General features: G+C 38.7%; 2 protein-coding genes across 3 annotated transcripts in view; one reads left to right on the forward strand and one right to left on the reverse strand.

Moving 5' to 3' along the window:
• The first annotated feature begins 1,085 nt into the window (after nucleotides 1-1,085).
• Nucleotides 1,086-13,058, forward strand: KBTBD2 (kelch repeat and BTB domain containing 2). 2 transcript variants are annotated; one of them, XM_060781637.2, is made up of 4 exons: nucleotides 1,086-1,219; nucleotides 5,969-6,500; nucleotides 7,727-7,892; nucleotides 10,374-13,058. In XM_060781637.2, exons 2-4 carry the CDS (start codon nucleotides 6,331-6,333, stop codon nucleotides 11,907-11,909), a joined length of 1,872 nt encoding a protein of 623 aa, XP_060637620.1. In that variant the 5' UTR covers nucleotides 1,086-1,219; nucleotides 5,969-6,330; the 3' UTR covers nucleotides 11,910-13,058. The 2 variants fall into 2 exon arrangements, with proteins under 2 accessions (XP_060637620.1, XP_060637621.1); XM_060781638.2 differs by lacking the exon at nucleotides 1,086-1,219 and adding an exon at nucleotides 1,232-1,361.
• Nucleotides 13,059-14,758: 1,700 nt separating this feature from the next.
• Nucleotides 14,759-22,902, reverse strand: part of AVL9 (AVL9 cell migration associated) — a 41,297-nt gene continuing 33,153 nt past the window's right edge. The window contains exons 14-16 of the mRNA XM_060781639.2: nucleotides 22,223-22,276; nucleotides 21,689-21,777; nucleotides 14,759-19,507 (exon numbers count right to left, since the gene is read on the reverse strand). Of these exons, the coding sequence (XP_060637622.2) occupies nucleotides 19,413-19,507; nucleotides 21,689-21,777; nucleotides 22,223-22,276 (238 nt within the window). The 3' untranslated portion in view covers nucleotides 14,759-19,412. The remainder of the gene's footprint in view (nucleotides 19,508-21,688; nucleotides 21,778-22,222; nucleotides 22,277-22,902) is intronic.

Below are 22,902 nucleotides of genomic sequence, written 5' to 3' on the forward strand. Positions count from 1 at the left end.
AATCCAGATTATCAAGGTGGATAATACAAATTATCTGCTTTGAACTGGATTATCTGGGGCCCCTTCCACACAGCTGTATAAAATCCACATTGAATGGGATTATATGGCAGTATGGACTCAGATTTCTGTCAACCTAGCAGTTCGAAAACATGCAATGCAATGCAATTCAAAACACTGAATGCAATATTCCTGCTTCTTGGCAGGGGGTTGGACTGGATGGCCCATGAGGTCTCTTCCAACTCTTTGATTCTATGATTCTATGAAATGTGAGTAGATCAATAGGTGCAGGAAAGTAACAGCGCTCCATGTAGTTATTGCGGCCACATGACCTTGGAGGTGTCTACGGACAACGCCGGCTCTTCAGCTTAGAAATAGAGATGAGCACCACACCCCAATCAGACACAACGGGACTTAATGTCAGGGGAAAACCTTTACTTTTACTTATGGACTCAGATAACGCAGTTTAAAGCAGATATTGTGGATTATCTGTCTTGATATTCTGGGTTATACGGCTGTGTGGAAGGGCCCTGAGTCTACACTGCCATATAATCCCGTTCAAAGCAGATAATCTGAATTTTATATGGCCCTTTAGGGCCTTTCCACACAGCTATCTAACTCAGAAAATCAAGTTAGATAATCTACAATATCTGCTTTGAACTGGGTTATCTGAGTCCACACAGCCATATATTCCAGTTCAAAGCAGATAATTTGGGGTTTTATTCAGCTGTGTGGACGGGGCCCCAGTTCAATGTGGATTCCAAGCAGCTGTGTGGAAGGGGCCTGGGTTCTGTGGTAGGGCCCTTAAGCGCCTATGTGGAGAGAATCGCTGTTGCAGTTACAACAGTCGGCCTGCAGGGGGCAGGACCGCAAAAAAGGCGCTTTGGCCTGATTCCTTGGCTTCTTTCTTTCTGAGGAACCATTTCGGGTGACGACAACGGCGGCCGCACATGCGCACTGACGTCAGGAAGGAGGAAAAGAGGGGGGGCGGTTAGAAGATACGCATGCGCGCCGAGCGTGGGAGTTGGATTCTATCGCCGCTTCCTTCCCCTGCGCGCGCCCCTCCCTTTCCCGCCCGCTTCGGTTGCTGTGCGCATGCGCGGGGCTCGTGCGCTCTGCGGCGCTCCAACGGATGTCGGGGAGGAGAGCGCGCGCAGGCGCCGTGGGCCCTTCCCGCACCCCCGCCTTCTAAGACTGAGGGACTCCGCGGCGCAGGCCGGAGGTGAGTGAGGGAGGAGGGTCGCTAGGCCTCGGCCTGAGAGGCAAAGAAAGGCCCCACCCCTTGAGCCTGCATCCCCTCCTTTCCCGGGAGCCAGGCTGCGGCCTCCCCTGCCGCTGAGGAGAAGAGGCGGCGAGGAGTGTGTGTATGTATGTATGTATGTATGTATGGGGCGAGGGGCCGAGCGTTGGCAGGCCTCTTTGGGAGACGCTTCTCTCTCTCAGTGGGAGGGGGCTTCCGCTTGTCTCCAATGTCACTCCGCGGGGAGGCGCGGGCACGAGGCCGCTTTGTTTGGCGCGCGGGTGGCCTTTCAGGAAGGGAAGCCTTGGCAGGAAGGGTTGAGGCCCCTGGGACATTTGCTTTGCTCTCTGCGCCCCAGTTAGGAAGATTTCGCCTCTTCTGAATTGAGTCTTGAAACATTTGTGGAAACAAGGATTGATGAGAAAGCTTCAGTGGAGACACGAAAACTCCCAGGAGTGAATTTCCCTTCCTAGGGGTAGATTTTCTTTCGTTTCCTGCTGTGTCACTACAAACTACAAGCCCTACCAAACAGGCCCTGTATCCCAGGATCTGATCCCATGTTTTCTGCTTGAGTCCGCCCTGCCAGATAATCTGGGATAAACAGAAAACTTGGGATCAGATAATCTATATATATATATAAATGCTCTGTGCATAATGAGTACCTTAAAAACATAAGAACCAATGAACGAAATCACACCAAATTTGGCAACAAAACGTCTCACAACACAAGGAGTGACCATCACTCAAAAAATTATGATTTTGTCATTTGGGAGTTGTAGTTACTGGGATTTATAGTTCACCTATAATCAAAGAGCATTCTGAACTCCACCAACGATGGAATTGAACCAAACCTGGCACACAGAACTCCCATGACCAAAAGAAAATACTGGAAGGATTTGGTGGGCATTGACTTTGAGTTTGGGAGTTGTAGTTCACCTACATCCAAACAGCACTGTGGACTCAAACAATGATGGATCTGGACCAAACTTGGCACAAGTACTCAATACACCTAAATATGAACACAGATGGAGTTTGGGGAAAATAACCTTGACATTTGGGAGTTGTAGTGACTGGAATTCACAGTTCACCTACAATCAAAGAGCATTCTGAACCCCACCAACGAAAGACTTGGGGCAGACTTCCCAACAAGTGACCATCTCTCATAAAAACACTGAAAAACACAGCAGAAGAGACTTAAAAAGCCAAAAAACAAAAAAATACATTGCAATGAATGTGCAAAGCCACATACATATATACACATATACACACATATATACACAGACTGGGCCACAGTGGGTTTACTCAGAGATAAGTACAAGATGTAAGCTAAAGTGTGCATTTTGGAAAGCTGATAAAATATGCAGCTGGAAAATCTATATAAATAAAAATGTAATGTTCGTTTGTGGGATTAACATAACTCAAAAACCACTGGGCGAATTGACCCCAAATTTGGCCAATGAGTGAACATCACTCAAAAAATTGAATTTGTCATTTGGGAGTTGTAGTACCTGGGATTTATAGCTTACTTACAATCAAAGAGTATTCTGAGCTCCACCAATGATGGAATTGAACCAAATGTGGCACCGAGGACTCCCATGACAAACAGAAAACACTAGAAGGGTTTGGTGGGCATTGACCTTGAGTTTGGGAGTTGTAGTTCACCCACATCCAGAGAGCACTTTGGACTCAAACAATGGCACGAATATTCCATATGCTCAAATATGAACACAGATGGAGTTTGGGGGAAATAGACCCACACTTTTGGGAGTTGTAGTTACTGGGATGTATAGTTCACCTACAATCAAAGAGCATTCTGAACCACACCAATGATAGAATTGGGCAAATTTCCCACACAGTACCCCCATGACCAACAGGAAATGCTTAAGGCCATCCAGTCCAACTGCCTTCACCGGGGCCATAGATATAGATTAGATATATATGATTCACACACACAGAGATATAGTGTAATAGATTTGAAAGGGATCCGTAAAGAAGGACAATGATATGTTGCATGTTCCAGAGTAGGCAAACCAGGCAATCTCTACATCAACACAGGCAAAGAAACAGGAAGAAATACTGTTTACCCACAAGCATAAAGAAATTACATATATTAGAAACCAACACTTTCTGATTACTTTATTTTCCAGATCACCAAACTGGGCTACAGCAACACGTGGCAGGGGATGGCTAGTATAATAATAAATCTTTATTCATATCCCATTTTTCTCCCTAGCAGGACCCAAAGTGGCTCACAACACAATACAATGCAAACCAAAGCACATTTAACATACAATGCAAGACAAAAATCACACAAAGCGTTCAGAAATAAGGTATAAATAAATATGAAGCTTTAAACCATTTAAAAGCCAATTACAATTATTGTGCAGATTTATCAATAGCATAGTATATTTTGCAAATCGACCTTGCTGTCATTAGCAATTGAATTCATTAGTCAAAAGCATGTTTGAACAGGTAGGTTTTCAACTGGTTCTTGACAGATAACAGGGAAGGGGCAGTTTTAATTTCAATGGGGAGAGAATTCCAAAGGTGGCTACCGAGGACGTGTCCTCTTTCTTGTTGCCTGAGATATAGGTCCCGTCTGGGGCCTCTACCACACAGCTGAATAAAATCTGGGTTATATAAAATGTTTTCTGGGTTATATGGCTGGGTTATATGGCTGTGTGGAAGGGCCCTTTGGCTAAAATCTCAGTGAGTTCATTGAAGTAGAAATGTAATAAATTTTTTGAAAGATGTGCTGAATAATTGAGAAAAGCCAAATAGAGACTAGCGCATCACACAGGTGTGACTAGTTATGTGTGTGATAGGCTCTTGTTCTGCTGGTTTTAAAGTTCTATGGGCCCTTCCACACAGCCATATAACCCTGAATATCAAGGTAGAAAATCCCACAATATCTGCTTCAAACTGGGTTATCTCAGTCCGCACTGCCATATATTCTAGTTCACAGCAGACAATGTGGGATTTTTTAAAGTTGTGTGGAAGGGTCTATGTATGTATATCTGCAATCCTGGAGGTAGTTGTAGGCCCTTACTTGAAACAACTCTTCAGTTGCCTAATTTGACTCTCTTGTTTTGACTCCTCCATTTTAGGGGCAGATTATATGTTATTCACAGTTTGAAGGTGACCTGGATGAACTTATTTATAAATACACACTCACCACCACCATATATGTGTGTGTATGTATAGAATGATCATATCTAAAACAGGCTTGCTTGGAAGTGGTATCAGTAGAATGCACATAAGCTGCAAGATCATTTTGCCATTTAATGGTGAATATATTCTTTCCAGTTTTGGAATATGAGTTGTTTAGCATGCTGAGGACATGCATGATCCAGTCACACCAGCCTCAATCAAGTTCCAGATGCAGGAATGTTGTTTTGAAGTGCACACGAGCCTATAAATACTAAACACAGAAGTTGTTTACCTAAGGCCCATTCATTCTGGTTTCAGGATACATTTTAGAACTCGGTTACTGTGGAGAGCAGTTCTTGATTTGTCTGTGTCTTTTGATACCATTACCCACTACATTTACCTCGCATACAAAGATAGGATGAGGAAGAATGGATATCATGTTGAGGTTAGTCCAGTCCATCTGGAGTTGGTGTGGCCTGCTGGTTTATGAGATACCTTCTGGATCTGTGCCACTAAGTAATTTTAATTTTTTTTTACAGATTTTGACTAATATATCAGTTGCACTCTTAAGATGTGCTTGATTGTAGATATTAATGCATAATAACGTACATATTTGCTAGCAAACCCCCCCCCCCCCTTATTCAGAAGGTTTTTAAGACTGAGCCAGAGTGTGTTGTATGGTATTTTAAAGTTTATTTGTTGGTTTGAGATGGCTTTAATTGTTTTAACTGTTTATTTTTAATAGTTTTGATACTTAATCCTATTTTAGTGTTTGTATGTTTTTTTAGGTTTTAAATTGTATATTGTATTGTTTTTAGTTTTGTTAGTGCCTTGTGTCTTTTTTTAGAGAGAGAAAGTGGGATATGAAAATACTACTATAATATCCTATTTGATTTATACTGATTACAATTAATTTCTAAGCCCAAAGAGGCTGCTGGATCTTAGTCATTAATGTAAATTGCTTGGCACCAAGATATCTCAACAACTTTTTTTCCTTTTCTAGTATAGTTGGCTCTACACATTCACAGGTTGTTATCATTTTATATATTTTAGGGAAAATGCAAAAGTGTTGGGATTGTTGGGAAGCACAGAGGCAAAACCAGTTTGCCCACATACTTGGGTGAATCCTATAACATTTCTTTGTAGCTTCATTCAGTATCTTTTTAAAAATTGTGTTGTACTTATGTGCTTTCAAGTTGACTGTTTTTTGTGGGGGTTTTTTTGTTTTTGTTTTTTTGCATTTGTATCATAGAGTTTTCTTGTCACAATTTAGCCAGAGGCGATTTGCTAATGCCTTAACCTGAGAGTGAAACCCAAGGTCAAACAGCAAGTTTTTGGAACTGGGTGAGGATTTGAAACATGGTCCCAATACTCAAACCACTATTCGTTCTGTTGTAGATATTCTTATTATATTAAAAGATGCAGAAAGTATTGATTTCACTTTTTTCCTTTGTTCACATACCCAAGAATGCTAATTGTTAAAAACATGTTGGTAATTGTTTAACAAGATACAAATATTTTTACATGGAACTATAATTAGATGACTTTATAAAAATGACTAACATATTTTTTCCCTTCTAGTCACAAGTACAGCCATTGATTGAGCGATGGTTGAAGAACAGCTACCTCAAAAATTCTGTTTGTTTGCCTGTGTGCTGCCTCACTGGAAATCCCATCAATAACTCGCCTGTCATTTTTGAACGTCTCAGGAGAACAGATGGACATCATGTCAATAAATTCCACTCTAGGAATGTATCAAAATCTGAAGTATTCTTAATCCAGAAGTACAGTCCATCTATGTCTTAATACCGTTTTCAAAGGCTTCAAAGAGTATCCCCCGTATTTTTTTCTGAGTTTTTCAAGAAATTGTTGCTTGACCACTTTCCTGTTGAAACAAAGTGGCTTCTCTATTTTGGTCCTGAACATATGAATGGAATGCAGTCATGTCTACCCAGGAAGAAAGGCAGATCAACACAGAATATGCTGTATCCTTACTGGAGCAGTTGAAGTTGTTCTATGAACAGCAGTTGCTAACTGACATTGTTTTAATTGTTGAGGGCACTGAATTCCCATGCCATAAGATGGTTCTTGCTACGTGTAGCTCTTATTTCAGGTAAGTACTTAAAATAGTATTTTACTTCTGAGATAATGTAGTGTTTTGCAGTCCTTGATTCCACCCAGACTCTCCCAGGCCACACTTTTTCAACAAAAAAGGGTGAATTCAGTGATTAAAATAATCAGCTACATTAAAACACTGCCCATTTTTTTCAAAACTATAACACGACTTCTGATTGCTTTTCATTTGATTTTAGGGTTTTGAATTTTTGGCAGTGTAATGGCCTGTAGAAAACTCTGGAAGCAGAAAGTTGGCTCCTCAAAATGCCAGTTCTGACTGCACTCTTGCCCTTTGGCTTGAGAGCAGTTTGGAGGTAGCAGAGTGATATATATGTGTTAGGCTTACTGATACGTATCTCAACAGGATCAGAATAATAAGCTGACTTGCCCATGCTTAGGCGTGTAGGCCATCCATGCAGTGCAATCAAACTTTGCTATATTACACTGCTGTGTGTTGGTTCTTTTTACATATACATGCTCAGATGGTGGAGAAGGAATAAAAGCTTGAGTCTCACTTCCATATCCAGCCACAGGAATAGCCTATATGCCTTGGCTGTTAGTAGGAACTGGACCTTAGTCTTAAACATTAGCTGAGAAATACTTGCTCAAAGGTCAACTTGTGTACAGAGCTGGTGTAGCATGATTTTGGGATCTTGCCTGTTGAAAAGTTCTTACTTTTGCAGTAAGGGTTTGAATTTAAACAAAGTTATTGAAAAGAAGAGGGTAAAGGTTTTAGAGAATTATTGCACATTCTTGCAAATCAAACTTGCACATTCAGTTAAAATTCTTCTGATTTTTAGAACATTTTAAGTAAAGATATGCTGTACATTTTGTTAGCTTGAACAAACTTGAATGGTTTTAGATATTTAAACCTTGAAAACCACAAAGCAGATGATATGATTCACATATTTTTCCCTTAGTATTTGGGGATTTACATAATCTTCATAGTGTTGAATATGAAATCTTCCACTCCAAATTGAAAGTCAAGCTGATATACTGGATAGGGCATATGTAATCAATTTAAAACATACTTGAGTGAAATGTGGTCAATTTTCAAAAGGGATTATGTGCACCATCAACTTAGAATGCATACACTGTGAATCAAAGCATATTTTAAAAAATATTCAGAGCTTTATTGTCCTGTGGTTTCCAGAAAGTTGGGGAAATTAAGATAGAAATGATGATTACTGTAATTATTGTTTTGTTGTTTTTTTCATCCTTTAGGGCTATGTTTATGAGTGGGTTGAGTGAAAGCAAACAAACACATATCCATCTGAGGAATGTTGATGCAGCCACTTTACAAATCATAATAACTTATGCTTACACGGGTAATTTGGCAATAAATGACACAACAGTCGAACAGCTTTATGAAACAGCTTGCTTCTTACAGGTAGGAGTGACCCCATTTATATTGCAAGTACATTCTTTAGTGCTTGGTTGTTTTGATTAAATTGTATGAATAGATTTTAACAAGATTTTTCAGGGGAACTTGTTCTAAATAATTTTTTAAAAAGAAAGGCGTCTTTGGATGTATTAGAAATTTTAATTTCTGTCACACTAAAGAAAAATTTACTCATCATAATAAACTGATTTACAGAAATCTTGGTCTATACAAATGACCAGAATGCTCCTTTGTATTGCCTGATTCGATTCTGTCTGGCAAAGCAGAGAGTTGTATAAACAAGGCAGGAAGTTTCTGTTTTGCTTCCTTCTAAACAAACCAAAAAAATTAACCATTTTTAAAGTCACGGTTTGCACTTTTTACAAGTGAGAGTAAGTAAAGGTAAAGGTTTACCCTTGATATTAAGTCTATTTGTGTTCGACTCTGTGGGGTGGTACTCTTCTCCGAAGAACCGGTGTTGTCCGTAGACCCCTCCAAGGTCATTTGGCCAACATGACTGCATGGAGCACTGTTGCCTTCCTGCTGGAGCAGTACCTGTTGATTCAATTTTTGTGATGTCCAAACACAGCCTAAAGGCACTGATTCTCCATTTATTTCTCTCCACATACTACCTTTTCAACATACTGGACATTGGACATTTATACTCACTCTGATGCTGTAAGGTGCAAGTATGAAAGTCTGAAAAACTGTGCTGCCCATAATAAGGACACGGGTTGAAACTGCTTCATTTGGGATTGTTTTGTTTCAATTTACTGCCATACTGTCCTTTGGTTAGAAGACTTTTTTGCATTTCTTAATTTACTGCAGATTCTGTCTGGCAATCTCTCAACAGAGCCTGATAGAAGTTAATGCTCATTTGAATGCAGAGATTGCAAAGAAGTTAATGTATGTTTTGACACCGTATTCTCGATAGCAATAAAGCAATGCTGATCCCATTACTTTATTGGGAATGCTTTCTCTTTCGCACCCTACTTTCGTGGTACAATCTCAAAAGTAGCTTTGGATGTGAGGCTCTTACATCAGCAGACATTACTTAATAAATCACAGGGAGATTGATTCTATAGAAATTGGTAAATTATTGCATACTTTTTTTCCCCCAACATTTCACACAATTGTCTTGTTACATCATCTGTTCCCAGATCTATACCTCCCACACTTTCATTCACATAGTGTTATATACATCTGTGCCAATTCTACACTACTACTTATTCTGTCTTTATCCATTACATATAATTGTTGTAATATATTTTCTAATTGTTCATCCACAGTCTTTCTTGATCATTTGGCAGTTTGAATTCGCCGTTATTTTGACACATGAAGCCAATAAATGGTTTCCAGATATTAATAAACAGTGTACGTCAAAAGAGCTCTACTGATTGATTTCTGTATTTGAAAACAAGAATAAGGATTTAGTAAACAAACATTACTCATGTTATGTGCTGCAAGATTCAAAATAGTCAACACTTGAAAAAAACTAGGTAATTTGACAATAAAGAATGAGTTCTCGGTAGTGGCCCCCCAACTCTAGAACTCACTTCCCAAGGACATCAGGCATGCCCCAACTCTGGCAGTTTTTAGGAGGAGCCTGAAAACGTGGCTGTTCCAGTGTGCCTTCCCAGAATAAGGAAAATTCTCAGCAATATGCCCTCAGAATGCACTTTACTACTGGTTTGTTTGGGATTGACTGTGTTCCCTCATCTCTCTTTGAAAACCCTATACCAGTTATATCCTACCTTGTTCATGCCCAGCATTTATTTTTTAATTTTTAAACTATTACATTTGGTCCAGCCATAGGTTTTTAAATTCTTGTGTGTTACTATTTATTTGTTATTGTTTATATGTGATTTATATTAATGGTATTGTATTTATTGTTTTTGTTTATTGCTTTGTTTATTGATGTACTGTTGGGCTTGGCCTCATGTAAGCCGCTCCGAGTTCCTTGGGGAGATGGTGGCGGGGTATAAATAAAGTTTTATTATTGTTTTATTATTAAATAGGGTATGGGCTGTAGCACTATTGGAAAAGTTGTGTAAGTTATAAACTAAGATTAGCAAAAGGAGAAATAGGAGAAGATCTGTTTCTCCCTCTATTTACCTTATCCATGATAGAATTTAATTCCAAAAAATTAATACTTTTGAGTATGTTAACCACATGTGGCTTCAATCCCCTATTTCTTTACATTTTCTCCAACATAATTTGGAAATCCATTATTAATTTTATGGAATTTTAGGGGATAATAGTACCATCTATGCATAATTTTCAAGTATTTTCTCTCGTGTTAAAATTCATTCATATTCTTGAATTTTTCAGATTATGCCCCATTATTTCTTTTCCAATTTGAACCCTAGATCCCATACCAATGGTATAGAAATTATTGCATACGTGTTCCTTTTTTGTCTTGATTTACAGATAGATATGAACTTACTCTAACCATCGGTTTGATCTTATTTCATTGACCTTTCATTGCAGGTAGAAGATGTGTTACAACGCTGTAGAGAATACTTAATCAAAAAAATAAATGCAGAGAACTGTGTGCGGCTCTTGAGTTTTGCTGATCTTTTCAGTTGTGAGGAGTTGAAACAGAATGCTAAACGGATGGTAGAACACAAGTTCACTGCTGTATACCACCAAGAGGCTTTCATACAACTCTCACATGATCTGCTGATAGACATTTTGAGTAGTGACAATTTAAATGTGGAAAAAGAGGAAACAGTTCGCGAAGCTGCTATGTTGTGGCTGGAGTACAACACAGAATCTCGATCACAGTATTTATCATCTGTTCTTAGCCAAATAAGAATTGATGCGCTTTCTGAAGTTACACAAAGAGCTTGGTTTCAAGGCTTACCACCAAATGATAAATCGGTAGTGGTTCAAGGATTATATAAATCCATGCCGAAATTTTTTAAACCAAGACTTGGAATGACTAAAGAAGAAATGATGATCTTCATTGAAGCTGCTGCTGAAAACCCTGGTAGTCTTTACTCTTCAATATGCTACAGCCCACAGGCTGAGAAAGTTTACAAGCTCTGCAGCCCTCCTGCTGATTTGCATAAGGTTGGAACACTTGTAACTCCTGATAATGATATTTATATAGCAGGTGGACAAATCCCACTGAAAAACACAAAAACCAACCACAGTAAAACAAGCAAACTTCAGGTTGCCTTCCGAACTGTGAATTGCTTTTACTGGTTTGATGCCCAGCAAAACACTTGGTTTCCAAAGAGTCCAATGCTGTTTGTTCGCATAAAGCCATCCCTAGTTTGCTGTGAAGGCCACATCTATGCAATTGGAGGAGATAGTGTAGGTGGAGAGCTCAACAGAAGAACTGTGGAAAGATATGATACTGAGAGAGATGAATGGACCATGGTAAGCCCACTGCCTTGTGCGTGGCAATGGAATACAGCAGTTGCTGTTCATAACTGCATTTATGTAATGGCACACAATCTGATGTACTGTTACTTCCCCAGGTCCGATGCTTGGGTTGAAATGGCTATGAGACAAACTAGTAGATGTTTTGCTTCAGCTGCTGCTTTTGGAGATAAAATATTTTATATTGGAGGCCTGCATGTTGGCGGCAACTCTGGTATTCGGCTCCCGACTAGCACTGTAGATGGGTCTTCCGTAACTGTGGAGGTTTATGATGTGAATAAAAATGAATGGCAGATGGCAGCCAATATCCCTGCCAAACGGTATTCTGACCCCTGCGTCAGAGCTGTTGTGATCTCTAACACTTTGTGTGTCTTCATACGAGAAACCCATATGAATGAGAGAGCCAAGTATGCAACCTACCAATATGATATGGACCTTGACCGTTGGTTCTTGCGCCAACACATATCTGAACGGGTGCTCTGGGATTTGGGGAAAGACTTTCGGTGTACTGTGGGAAAGCTATACCCATCTTGTCTTGAAGAGTCCCCATGGAAGCCTCCTCCTTATCTCTTTCCACCAGATGGGGCTGATGAATTTGAGCTGGATGGAGAGATGGTCACACTACCACCTGTATAGGCCCCAAAATCAGAGAATGCATGCCTATAATTTGTTATCATGACAATTCTTTGAGGAAAGAGGGCTGGAAACTGAAACATTTAAGCTGTCTTGTCTGTATGCCCTACATAACCTTTTGTGGCCATTGAGTTTAAATCAGTGAATTTAGAAGCAGACACGCTTCCATAATCTCAATAAAAATGCTCTGAGAGCTGATGGGATCTATATGTATATTGCAAGCTTAAAGCATCTGCTTATTGTCTAAATTTCTTTTAGTCCAGTCAAGACTTAGTTCAGGAAATTTCCCAAAAGCAGCTTCTGTCTCTAGGATATATTAATTGCTCAAAGTATCTTCCAGTTATATTTGAGTGAGTTCTGGAAATTTCTCTATGTGCTAGTTATCTAAATTGTGTGGCCTAATGGAATGTGCTGCACTTGTGTTGCAGCCGTGTTGGTATAATTATGCCATGTAAAAGAAGAAGCAAATCCCATGGATCTACCTGTGGTAGGAAGGGTAGATCTTCCATTTTTCAGTGACATGCAGGGCAAAATGACTGCAGGCTCAGTCAAGCTGTATTATTAATATTGTAATTATTATTAGGTGCATGTATTTTCACTAACTTATACCTGTCTATTTAGAATACAGGTCTTCCGAGCAGCTGATAGTTTACCACGTGTGAACTTATGTTGCTGGGCTTGCAGTGCTGATTGCCAGCCCTTCCTAGTGCGGGTTTGCGTGGAGCTTTTGATCAGTAAATAGCTCTACATTGTTTCAAAAACATTGGCTCATGCATATTACTTCCTGCTGCTTATGTTTTCCCCTGCCCCAATGTAAACTACGAGTTAGTGTGGATTAACCAGGTCTTTATTTTTGTTAATTTAATAACAAGCATTTACTGTAGTGTGACTGTGTATAGGTATCCCTTAGTTGTCTTTTTTTTCCTTTACTTTTTTTGAGGGGAGCAAATTCTGTTCAGGAATACTCTGCAGGAGAGCAGTTAAACTTGTGCTGCTCTGGCATTAATCCCAGGAACCACTAGCAGTAGCGGGGAGCCGCCAATCTTACATGAGCACAGGTGCTTCATGATGGATCATACTAGCATGTTCAGCTGCATCATGTTCTGGCACTGTATTTTGGATGATATTAATTTATTAAAAAAATTGAATTGATCCTTCTTTCTTCACGTGTTTTTTTTCCAAGACTGTTTTTACAACACTTTTTAGACACAATAGTGTGTTGCTACTATGATTGGCAAAGTGTGTGAAAGTATATCTCTTGCCAGTGACCCTAAACATTTGTGTCAACCACTTTCTACTAATGTACTGGTAGATAAATGTCAGCCGTTCAGAAAACACAAGACCACAGGAAGTGGAAATACCTCCTGCATCCTTTCCTGCGTTATTCAATCTACTGAAAGGTTGTAGCATTCCCTAAAAATTTGTATGTGAAATTGTTGTTTCCATCTGCAATGTTGGCGGAAACAATTTCACATCTAAAATTTTGAGGAAATGCTACAACCTGCATTTACTGCTGCATCTTTTTCTGAACAAAGTAATCAACCACATCTTGAATGTACTACTAAAAGTAGAATACATAATTCTAGAAATATTACATTGAGGTGCTCTAGTTAATTTGTAATAGCAAAGGCAGGAGTCGTGAGCTACCTACAAATGCAAAACACATTTGTTGTGACTTAGTCTTTCATGAACCAAAGCTTACTTTATTGGATATTTTGAAATTTAGAAAATAAAAATTTAGATAGCAAACCTGGGACTGGAATGAGAGGTAACACTGTGGGGACTATACACAGAGTAAGAATTGATCTCCTGTAGCTAGGATAAACTTGGTAGGACGAGAGAATCATAGCTGAAAAGTTCCTACTGCTTTGTATTCTTCCCATGTTGATTGTTATGAATCCCCACCCCTGCCGCTTGCTGAATTTATGCACAAAGAAGAAAGTTTGTTTTGTTGTAAATGTTACTATGAGTAAATCTGTTCCTTTCTGTCAACAGAAAGTATAGGGAATAATTGTTCCAGTTAATTACTACAGTTTAATGGAAGTTCAATGATGTGTTGCCTAACCAAATTGCTATGGACTACTCTAAACTGGATTTAGTCCTTTATTTGTTTAGATAACAGGATAGGATTGTACAGTATTTGATCATTTGTAGCTAACTAGCCACATCCTGAGTGAGATAGTTCTTTAAAGAATCACTAATAAGGTTGTATATTTGACATCACATATATTCACAGCTCATTTTCAGAATGAGTCCATTGAGCACCTTTAGAATACATTTGAAGTTTTATTTAGTATGATTTGATTGTAATGCAGCAAATACAAAAATGCAACTAATAGGGGGAAATGTTAGGATTTTTGGTCAGTGCTTAGATAGCTGATATTAAGAATGCTTTTTTGAATTTCAGGTTATAGGTTAGAATTGGGGAGCATGAAGCCCTCCATTTGATGGGTTGCTGGAAATTATCTCACAACAAACAGAGTTTGTAGGTTGCTTTTATGCACATCCACGACTTATAATAGATACTTCTCTTTTGTCCTTTATCATTAGTTCTCATACAGAATTACTGCCCCATATCCACATGTCCCCGTCCCCCATTTTCTGCATGAAACCACAGTTAATAGCAAACCTCTACCAGTCTTGAAAGGAAAACATGTCCAAAGTCATACATCAGAATAATTCTCAGGCCACTTCTAAATCCATATGCATGCACCTTGAAGTCAACCCATGAGCTATAGAAACCATATGGATTTCATAGTTTTCTTAGATAAGGGGTAACCAACTAGTTTTGCCAGTTCCTTCTGACATATCTACATGTTACTTCTAGCAGTGGTAATTAATAACCAGGCAGACACTGAAGTTGAATGAGGTTTTTTTTTATAATTTTCTATAGAACAAAATATACAGCAGAAGCATTTAATCTTTGAACACAAGAAACTCTTTGCACAGTGACAATAGATGACAATTTCCCCACAACAGATAGCAGCAAAAATTGAAAGGGAAGTAACCTGTGTTGTGTTTAATAACATTAATCCATGATTAGGCAACCAATTTAAATGCCAGCTTTGTGAAATTGATGGTGTAATATGGTACGCATCTCCAAATAGTCGCAGGAGCTTAAAAATCAATGTTCATTTATGCATGATGCAAACTTCTGTAGTATGAAACACTACAACATAAAATCTCTAGAAATAAGTCAGCAGCCTGATCAGTTGTGTGTAAGATCAGAAGTTTTGACAGCAGCATAATACTGCAAAAGCTGTGAAAAAATACACTATGCAGTGTTGGCACCCCAATCAGTTTCTCTAATGAACATGCGAGCAAGTCTGGCTGTTGTTATTGATGGTTCTTTTAAAAAAAGAGAGATGGTTCAGTGGTTATGCTTTGTGGCACAGGAATGCCCAACCCCTCCATCATCCCTTCCGTCAAAAAAAAGTGAGTCACATGAGCAAGATCTGTTGTAAAGTATTGGTTGCTTCAAGAGCCTGGACAAAAACTACTCTTAACATATGTTGCTTTCCATGTGAGAAATGTGACAATACTGGGGAAAGGCTTAAATATACCCAGATCCCTTGAAGTATACCTGGCACATAACAACAGAACATGGCTATGGTGAGTTGCTCTTACACATACTTTTATTTTTTACCACCCCTTATTATCTCTAGAACAGGTATGCAGTTTGTAATTTTAAACTTTACTACCTGGGTCCATCTGGAGTGTGTTTATTTGAGTCTCAGCTGTCCCTATGCTCCCAACACCGATTTTGCTCAGAGTTCAAACTGGCTCTCAGGAAATCTCTAGAAGTACTATGAAACTATATTCTCTTTTTACCTCACTTTCTTGAAATGTCCCAACAATTTCAGCAAGCAGCAAGGTTTTTTTTTTTAAATAAAAAAGATAGAAACTATAAAAGCAGAATTGTATGTTACATTTATCCGCTTACTGCAAACATGAATTCCAGTGCTACAATACTATATATTACCTGGTATTTTTTCATCCAAAGTGCTTCAAACAACTTATAACAAATACCTTCTATTGAAAATAGACAAAACGTGTCTGTCCCACAATCCAAACAGGAAGTTATTAATTGATAGAATATACAGAAATACTCCTCAGATCAACCCTCCTTTGTATTCCACTAAAACAAACTAGTTTGGATGAATCTGAATTTTTTTTTCTGGATGTACTACTGTATGCTATTCCAAAAATTGAATACACCACATTGTGTACTTAAAACAATTCAGTATGTATCAGACTGTCTCCTTAATATAAAGTAGCCAATTAACTATTCAAGAACACAAATACTCTTTATAAACTGCATCAACATTACTTATCCAATTAAGCACTGCCATTTTTTCCCTACTGAAATATACAGATGTTTTAGAAGTATGCAAAATACTGAATATTCACTCAAAATGGTGGTTATTATAAATTGCATAATGAACTTAGATTTAACCATCTCATGTGTCATGCTTTTGTCAATTTTTCCAGAGCTTTTGCCCTCATTTACAAGGTAATCAAGATGTGCTCTAAGTATGAAAACATACAGGGAACATGTGATATTAAATGTTACAACTGTCAAGTAAAAGGAGGCAATATACAAGCTCTGACCTAGATCTAGAAATGCAGTATATTTTTGTAGTGATGGTTACAGAAGTTCACCATAGCTCTACATCTTGACCACTGGGAACTTTCTCTCCCATCCAGCCCTCTCTGAGGTTTCTGGTTCAGAAAGTTCTCAATCCCTCCAGGACCCGGATCCAGAGAGAGGATCCTAGCTGTTACTTCAGTTTGCTTACTACATAAAGATTGCATTGGTATGTCCAGTTATTCTATATATCCAGTGAAGGAGTAACTGAACTACATTTTAATTTATTCCTATAGTAATGCACTACTGGCTGAAAAAAGAATAGCATTTTCTATTCAATATATAAGGGTTTGGCTAAGTCCTGTTTCAGATATTAGGATATGTTTGGAAGAAACTTGCTTTCTTGCAAATAGGCTTATTATACAAAGGACAGAGCATCTGTTACATGTGTAAAACAGCGCATCTGTACAAATATTGTATGTTGGTGTGTGAATGTATAAGTGAAACTTTTATAATTGTATCTATAAAATGTCAGAACTGGCCACAAATGTTTGTGTTACATGTGCAAAGTAATGCAGCTGTCTGCAGTAATGGCAGGGATTTTTTTTTCTGTGGTACATGAACAGGAAAATGCTATGGTCCTAACTGCTTATTTGAAGACCTTCCTAGCGTAACCAGGGCCTGTCCTAAAAACCGTCTGGTAGAAAACAAGAATCTCTGCAAAGTTAACTGTTGACAGCAGAATCATAAATTAATATCAACTAGAAGTCACCCATCAGTGGTAGACACAAGTTACATGGGAACTCTATTATCTCTCTGACATTTAGGTAATTTCAGGTCTGTGAAGATAGTTGGGATGGAGGTTTAACAGTTGTACCCAGAGGTTGTATCCAATGCTCTTGTTGCTCATGGAAGTAACTTTAAAGCAGTGTTTCTCAACCCGGGGGTCGGGACCCCTGGGGGGGGGTCACGAAGGTGTGTCAGAGGGGTCGCCAAAGACCATCAGAAAACACAGTATTTTCTGTTGGTCATGGGGGTTCTGTGTGGGAACTCTGGCCCAATTCTATCATTGGTGGTATTCAGAATGCTCCTTGATTGTAGGTGAACTATAAATCCCAGCAAGTACAACTCCCAAATGTCAAAGTCTATTTTCCCCAAACCCCATCAGTGTTCACATTTGGGCATATTGAGTATCCGTACCAAGTTTGGTCCAGATCCATCATTGTTTGAGTATATAATGCTCTCTGGATGTAGGCGAATTCAACTCCCAAACTCAAGGTCAATGGCCACCAAACCCTTCCAGTATTTTCTGTTGGTCATGGGAGTTCTGTGTGCCAAGTTTGGTTCAATTCCATTGTTGGTGGGGTTCGGAATGCTCTGTTTTCAGGTTAACTGTAAATCCCAGCAACTACAACTCCCAAATGACAAAATCAATCCCCCCGCCAACGCCCCAGTATTCAAATTTGGGCATACCGGGTATTTGTGCCAAATTTGTTCCAATGAATGAAAATACATCCTGCAAATCATTATTTACATGGTGATTCATAAAGTTAGGGTTATGGTTGGGGGTCACCACAACATGACAAACTGTACTAAAGGGTTGCGGCATTAGGAAGGTTGAGAACCACTGCTTTAAAGAATACAAGTGAGAGGGACACAATCTTGCCAGAGCGTCTCCAGAGAAACAGAAACCGTATTTTAAAGGATTGCAGGAAGGGAAAAGAGGGGGCTGAAAAACCTGATACTACAGTGTGTAGCACAATCAATTTAGGCCAAGGAAATAATTTCCTTTTGGTGCATTACTGTTTTGCTCAGAGGTGTGACCTACTCTCACAAACTGAGTTAGGCTCTCCACTTAGATTTCAGGGAGTGATAATTACCGATACTGCAATTATTTCTCAGATCTGTGAACCCATGTGTCAAACTAAAAAAATATATAGCAGCTAGGATCAAAAAAGATGCACCACTGACTCATTATCTTAAGAGTCAAATCGTGCCTAAGAGGTAGGTATTTGCTTATAGGTGAAAGTCCCCTAACACTTGCAAGAATATTGGTCAATCAAGAGGGAACATGAAATCACAGTGTCTCTCACTGACTGGAAAAAGACCACACAAAAAAGTTTACATGGATATTATGAAAAAGGGAGCCTGTATGGACTGAGCAAGCAGTTTTTCTGAGAAGATTCCCAGACAACTCTTTCAAGTTTGAAATAGGCTGTATAAGTTATGATGAAGCTATAGTTTTCACTTAGTTTTTAAATCCTCTGCTTTTTATAACTTAATTAATTAATAAAACTTAAATACAATTACAAGCAGATACAAAATAATCAGGGTGGTTCTGTCAGCTTTCTTATGGATGTTTAAAGTATTGGACCTGGGATCTTAATTTGGCTCATTTAAATTTCATCTGTTTCACTTCATTATATTTTCAAGTGGCTTAGAAATGCAGAGTTAGGCTACACTTCGCTGCATACGTTTGTGGAAATATGCTCCACTGAAATGAAAAGGTACTCGTTTCCGCATATAGAATTGAAGTGTGTGTTCGTGCGTGTACATGCATTTATACATGGTAAAGCATGAGCTTCTTAGCGGAATATTCTCTTTCAAGCAGAAGTCTGACTCAGCTCGATTCTGCTCCATTTTTTAAAAGTCTAGACAATTGGACTTAAAATACAGCAAAATTTACATATATCACCACCACTCAGAGAACAGCATACATTGGAAAATAAAGCCTCTCCTACAGCAGGGCTTGGGTTTAAAACACAAATAGGCATGAATGCAAAACGCAAAGTGACATCCTGCGATACAGGTTCCAAGATCATCGTCATCTTCATGCTACCTACATTCTTGTGCATTTTAAAAGCAAATCCTCTTGGTTCCTTAAAATATACGCATGGATTTGGTTCCCTGCCGAACACTTACTCTCCAAGGCTGTGTGTTGACTGGGTGAAAGTAGAAAACCATGAGGACATGGCTGATTTTGCACTTGTGAGGGCTCCTCCAACTGACTGACCTGTATTTTAAAATGAAGGATTGGGGAAGAGGAGGAGGAGGGAAGGGCTAGTTAGAAACCAATAACATGATGATATAAACCCAGAAACAATTGTTTACTCTCACAGAATTATATACAGAACCGCCAAACAAGAGTATTAATCAAGGCGTCGCTATTGTACTATATTATGCTCAAACTTTGATTTTCTCTGTGAAGGAAGATAAACAATTAGCAACCAGCACAACGAAGCATGCTTCTAAAGCTGTTTTATATTAAGTTAGGCTTCTAAAGGGAGTGACACACTGTTATTGCCCAGATGGTACTACAATTTTCATCAGCCCTAGTCAGTAATAACTAGTGGTCAGGGACAACCCAACTTTGCCACCAAAGTAGGAAAGAAACCAATAGCTAGACAATCAGAGATTGAGAACAACAACCTTCATGAACCCTTTACATCTACTGAATTGGACATGGCTCTCAATAAATGTAAAAATGGCAAAGCAGCTGGCCTGGATGAACTACGGATGGAACAAATCAAGAACTTTGGTCCAAAAGCAAGGTGCTGGCTGGCTGCTGGAGCTGATGAACAACTGCACTACATCCTGTCAGACCCCAAAATCTGGAGGAAAGTAAGAGTCATTGCCATCTTGAAGCCAGGTAATGACCCAAAAAGCTATAGACCAATCTCCCTGTTGTGCCACCTCTACAAAGTTCTGGAAAGACTTATTTTGCATAGAATTGTGGAAAAAATAGACCCATGTCTGATCCCACAGCAAGCTGGCTTCAGAAAAGGCAAAAAAAAAAAAAAGGACAATAAAAAGGAAAGGAAGTGTTACTGACTGCTGTGAAACCTAAGGGGGAAAGCAGCTCAGCATATGTACTGAGATCATGAGTCCAAGTGGCCAATAACACCATGTATCACGATTTTTGTTCCTGGGTGACAAATATAATTTCCTAATTGGTTCTACCATTAAAACATGGAAAAAAATATTAAACTGCAAAATAAAATTGATTATGTGCTGCAAATTTTGCTATAGTTTTTCAATGAATATCTCATAGAGTCTCTACCAATTTAATATGGTTTGTGGCAGCTACAAAAATGAAATTTCTGGAGTATAACAACTATTTTTAACGTAAGTACTGCACAATTAAACAGGAAATAACACTTTCAAACCAGGAACAGATTTTTTTCCAATTTTTGTTACACAATTGCCACATGTATATATTTATAAATATTTAAATATATATTTATAGAAATATAATTACCATATTTACTTGAATATACTGCACCATCGAGTGTATTGCCCCCCAATTTTCAAAGTGCACATTACAAAAAATGTAATGTTCCCAATTTGCCCTTGAATGTAATGCTCCCAATTTGCCAGCTTCGCAAGGTTCCCAACTGGCTTCATTCACAAGACTTTCAAAACCGAGGGGGAGGTTTCAAAGGCCTCGTCAATGAGACCAGTCTGAGCCGAGCAGGTGAAAGACCCTGAGGACCTCCTGGGAGGCAGTAACTGTGGCTAAGTGGCAAGAATGACTGGGCCACCTGCAAGGTGCTCCTCCTCCGGGTCTCATAGAGCCACCACCACTGGGAACAGTCTCTTCTGCCTCTCTGTCTCCCTGTTAATACAGTTGGGTTTATGTGCATGATTCTAATGCACACCTCAATTTTGGCAATGTAACAACAACAGCAACAACAACAACAACTTATTTACAGGCCGGCCTCTCTTCCAAAGGGGACTCAGGGTAGTTTACACAATAATAAATAATACATTTATAATTTACACAAATTACAAATGTAATTTGGCCAAGGGCTCATGTTAGCATTGGGCTCATGATATGCAGCACCCATTTGTTGGCCTTGAGTTGGGCAGGCAAGGAAAACAGTGAATGAGTTGGAGGTATACAGTGCCTTGGCTTATTGTCACAATCACATGGGGCAACATTTTCCATTAAGTTCTCCTGTTCTACTTGACACAGTGTAATTCAGTTATCTTTGAAGTAATTGCTTCTGATACTCAATGCGGCATTGTTTGTGTTCATATATATATATATATATACAGATACACCCAAATTACCTCCAGATATAGAAAACTTATATTCTTGTTTGAAAGAAGTCATTAAAATAGAGCAGTTAATAGAGCATTTGTGAGATATAGCTATCAGAAAATTTTTATTTTCAGTTATGGGGTTTCTTACCTACAGCTCTTCCTGTCTGTACAACATTCCGACTGGTACTGACCACAGCATTTCCAATCTTCTTACCCCGTTCACTATTCTGAACTGAACTGAATAAGAGGAAAACAATAGTAAATGTTGGTGTTCTAAATACTTCTATTTCTAAGTGTTTGATGGCAATATTTAAACATGATAAAAGGTACACGTGTATTTAAATGGATGCAATTTTGCAGCCCCTTCTACACTGCCACATAAAATCCAGATTATTTGCTTTGAACTGGATTATATGGCAGTGTAGACTCATATAATCTAGTTCAAAGCAGATAATGTGGATTATATGATGTGATAATCTGGATTATATGGCAGTGCAGAAGGGGCCTACCTCCTCACCCCTTGAAGACTCTCTTAATATTGGGGGCTTAGACATTTCAATACAACTTTACTCCACCACTTCAATAGACATTACTGTTCTGGGTATTAAGGCTTGCAGGAACTAACATGATACACATGTTTACAAATACAACATTAAAAAGAATATATAGATATAGCACTTACTGTGATAATCTTAATTTTACATCTGAAACAGAGTATTGGCCTTGGAATGGGTGACTAAGAAGTTTTTGGAAGACAGGAGTGAGGAAAGAAAGAAAACAAAATAGAATTAACATTTAAAATGTATTTTTAGCATTAAAAATAGTAACAGGAACCATAAAACATTATCTTATTGCCAAACCACATTAAAATATCTCAACTCCTATCTGGATAGACATATTTGGAGGAGAGATTTCAATTTACAAACTACTTGTCATGAGTTCTCTACTTTTTTTCCTTCTGCATGAGATACAGAGCTTGGAAATTTTACTTTTTAAGGAAAACAGGACCCAGAATCTACCTGTCAGAATAAGCCATCCCAACTGGAAGATTCTGGAAATTTTAGTTCAAAAATAACTTCCAAGCTCATTATATGAAGCCATTCCCTCAAGTTCCTTCTTCCTTTGGTGGCTCTATAGCATTCATTCTCCTATTATTGTGGGTTTTTGTTGGGATGGCCAGCTAAATTTTGGAAACATTTCTCTCTAGCTTGTGTTGTGTTTAGATGAATACTTCAGAGGCTGACAAACAAACACTCACCTAAACACACCTCTAATTTCTTGTACTTCCACTATCCAGGCAGATACCATTGTGTGCTTTGCCTGGCTTTCAACAAAAACTAAGTGCAAAAAACTCAATGCATT

Source organism: Anolis sagrei, chromosome 6, assembly GCF_037176765.1.
Source record: "Anolis sagrei isolate rAnoSag1 chromosome 6, rAnoSag1.mat, whole genome shotgun sequence".
NCBI lineage: Eukaryota > Metazoa > Chordata > Lepidosauria > Squamata > Dactyloidae > Anolis > Anolis sagrei.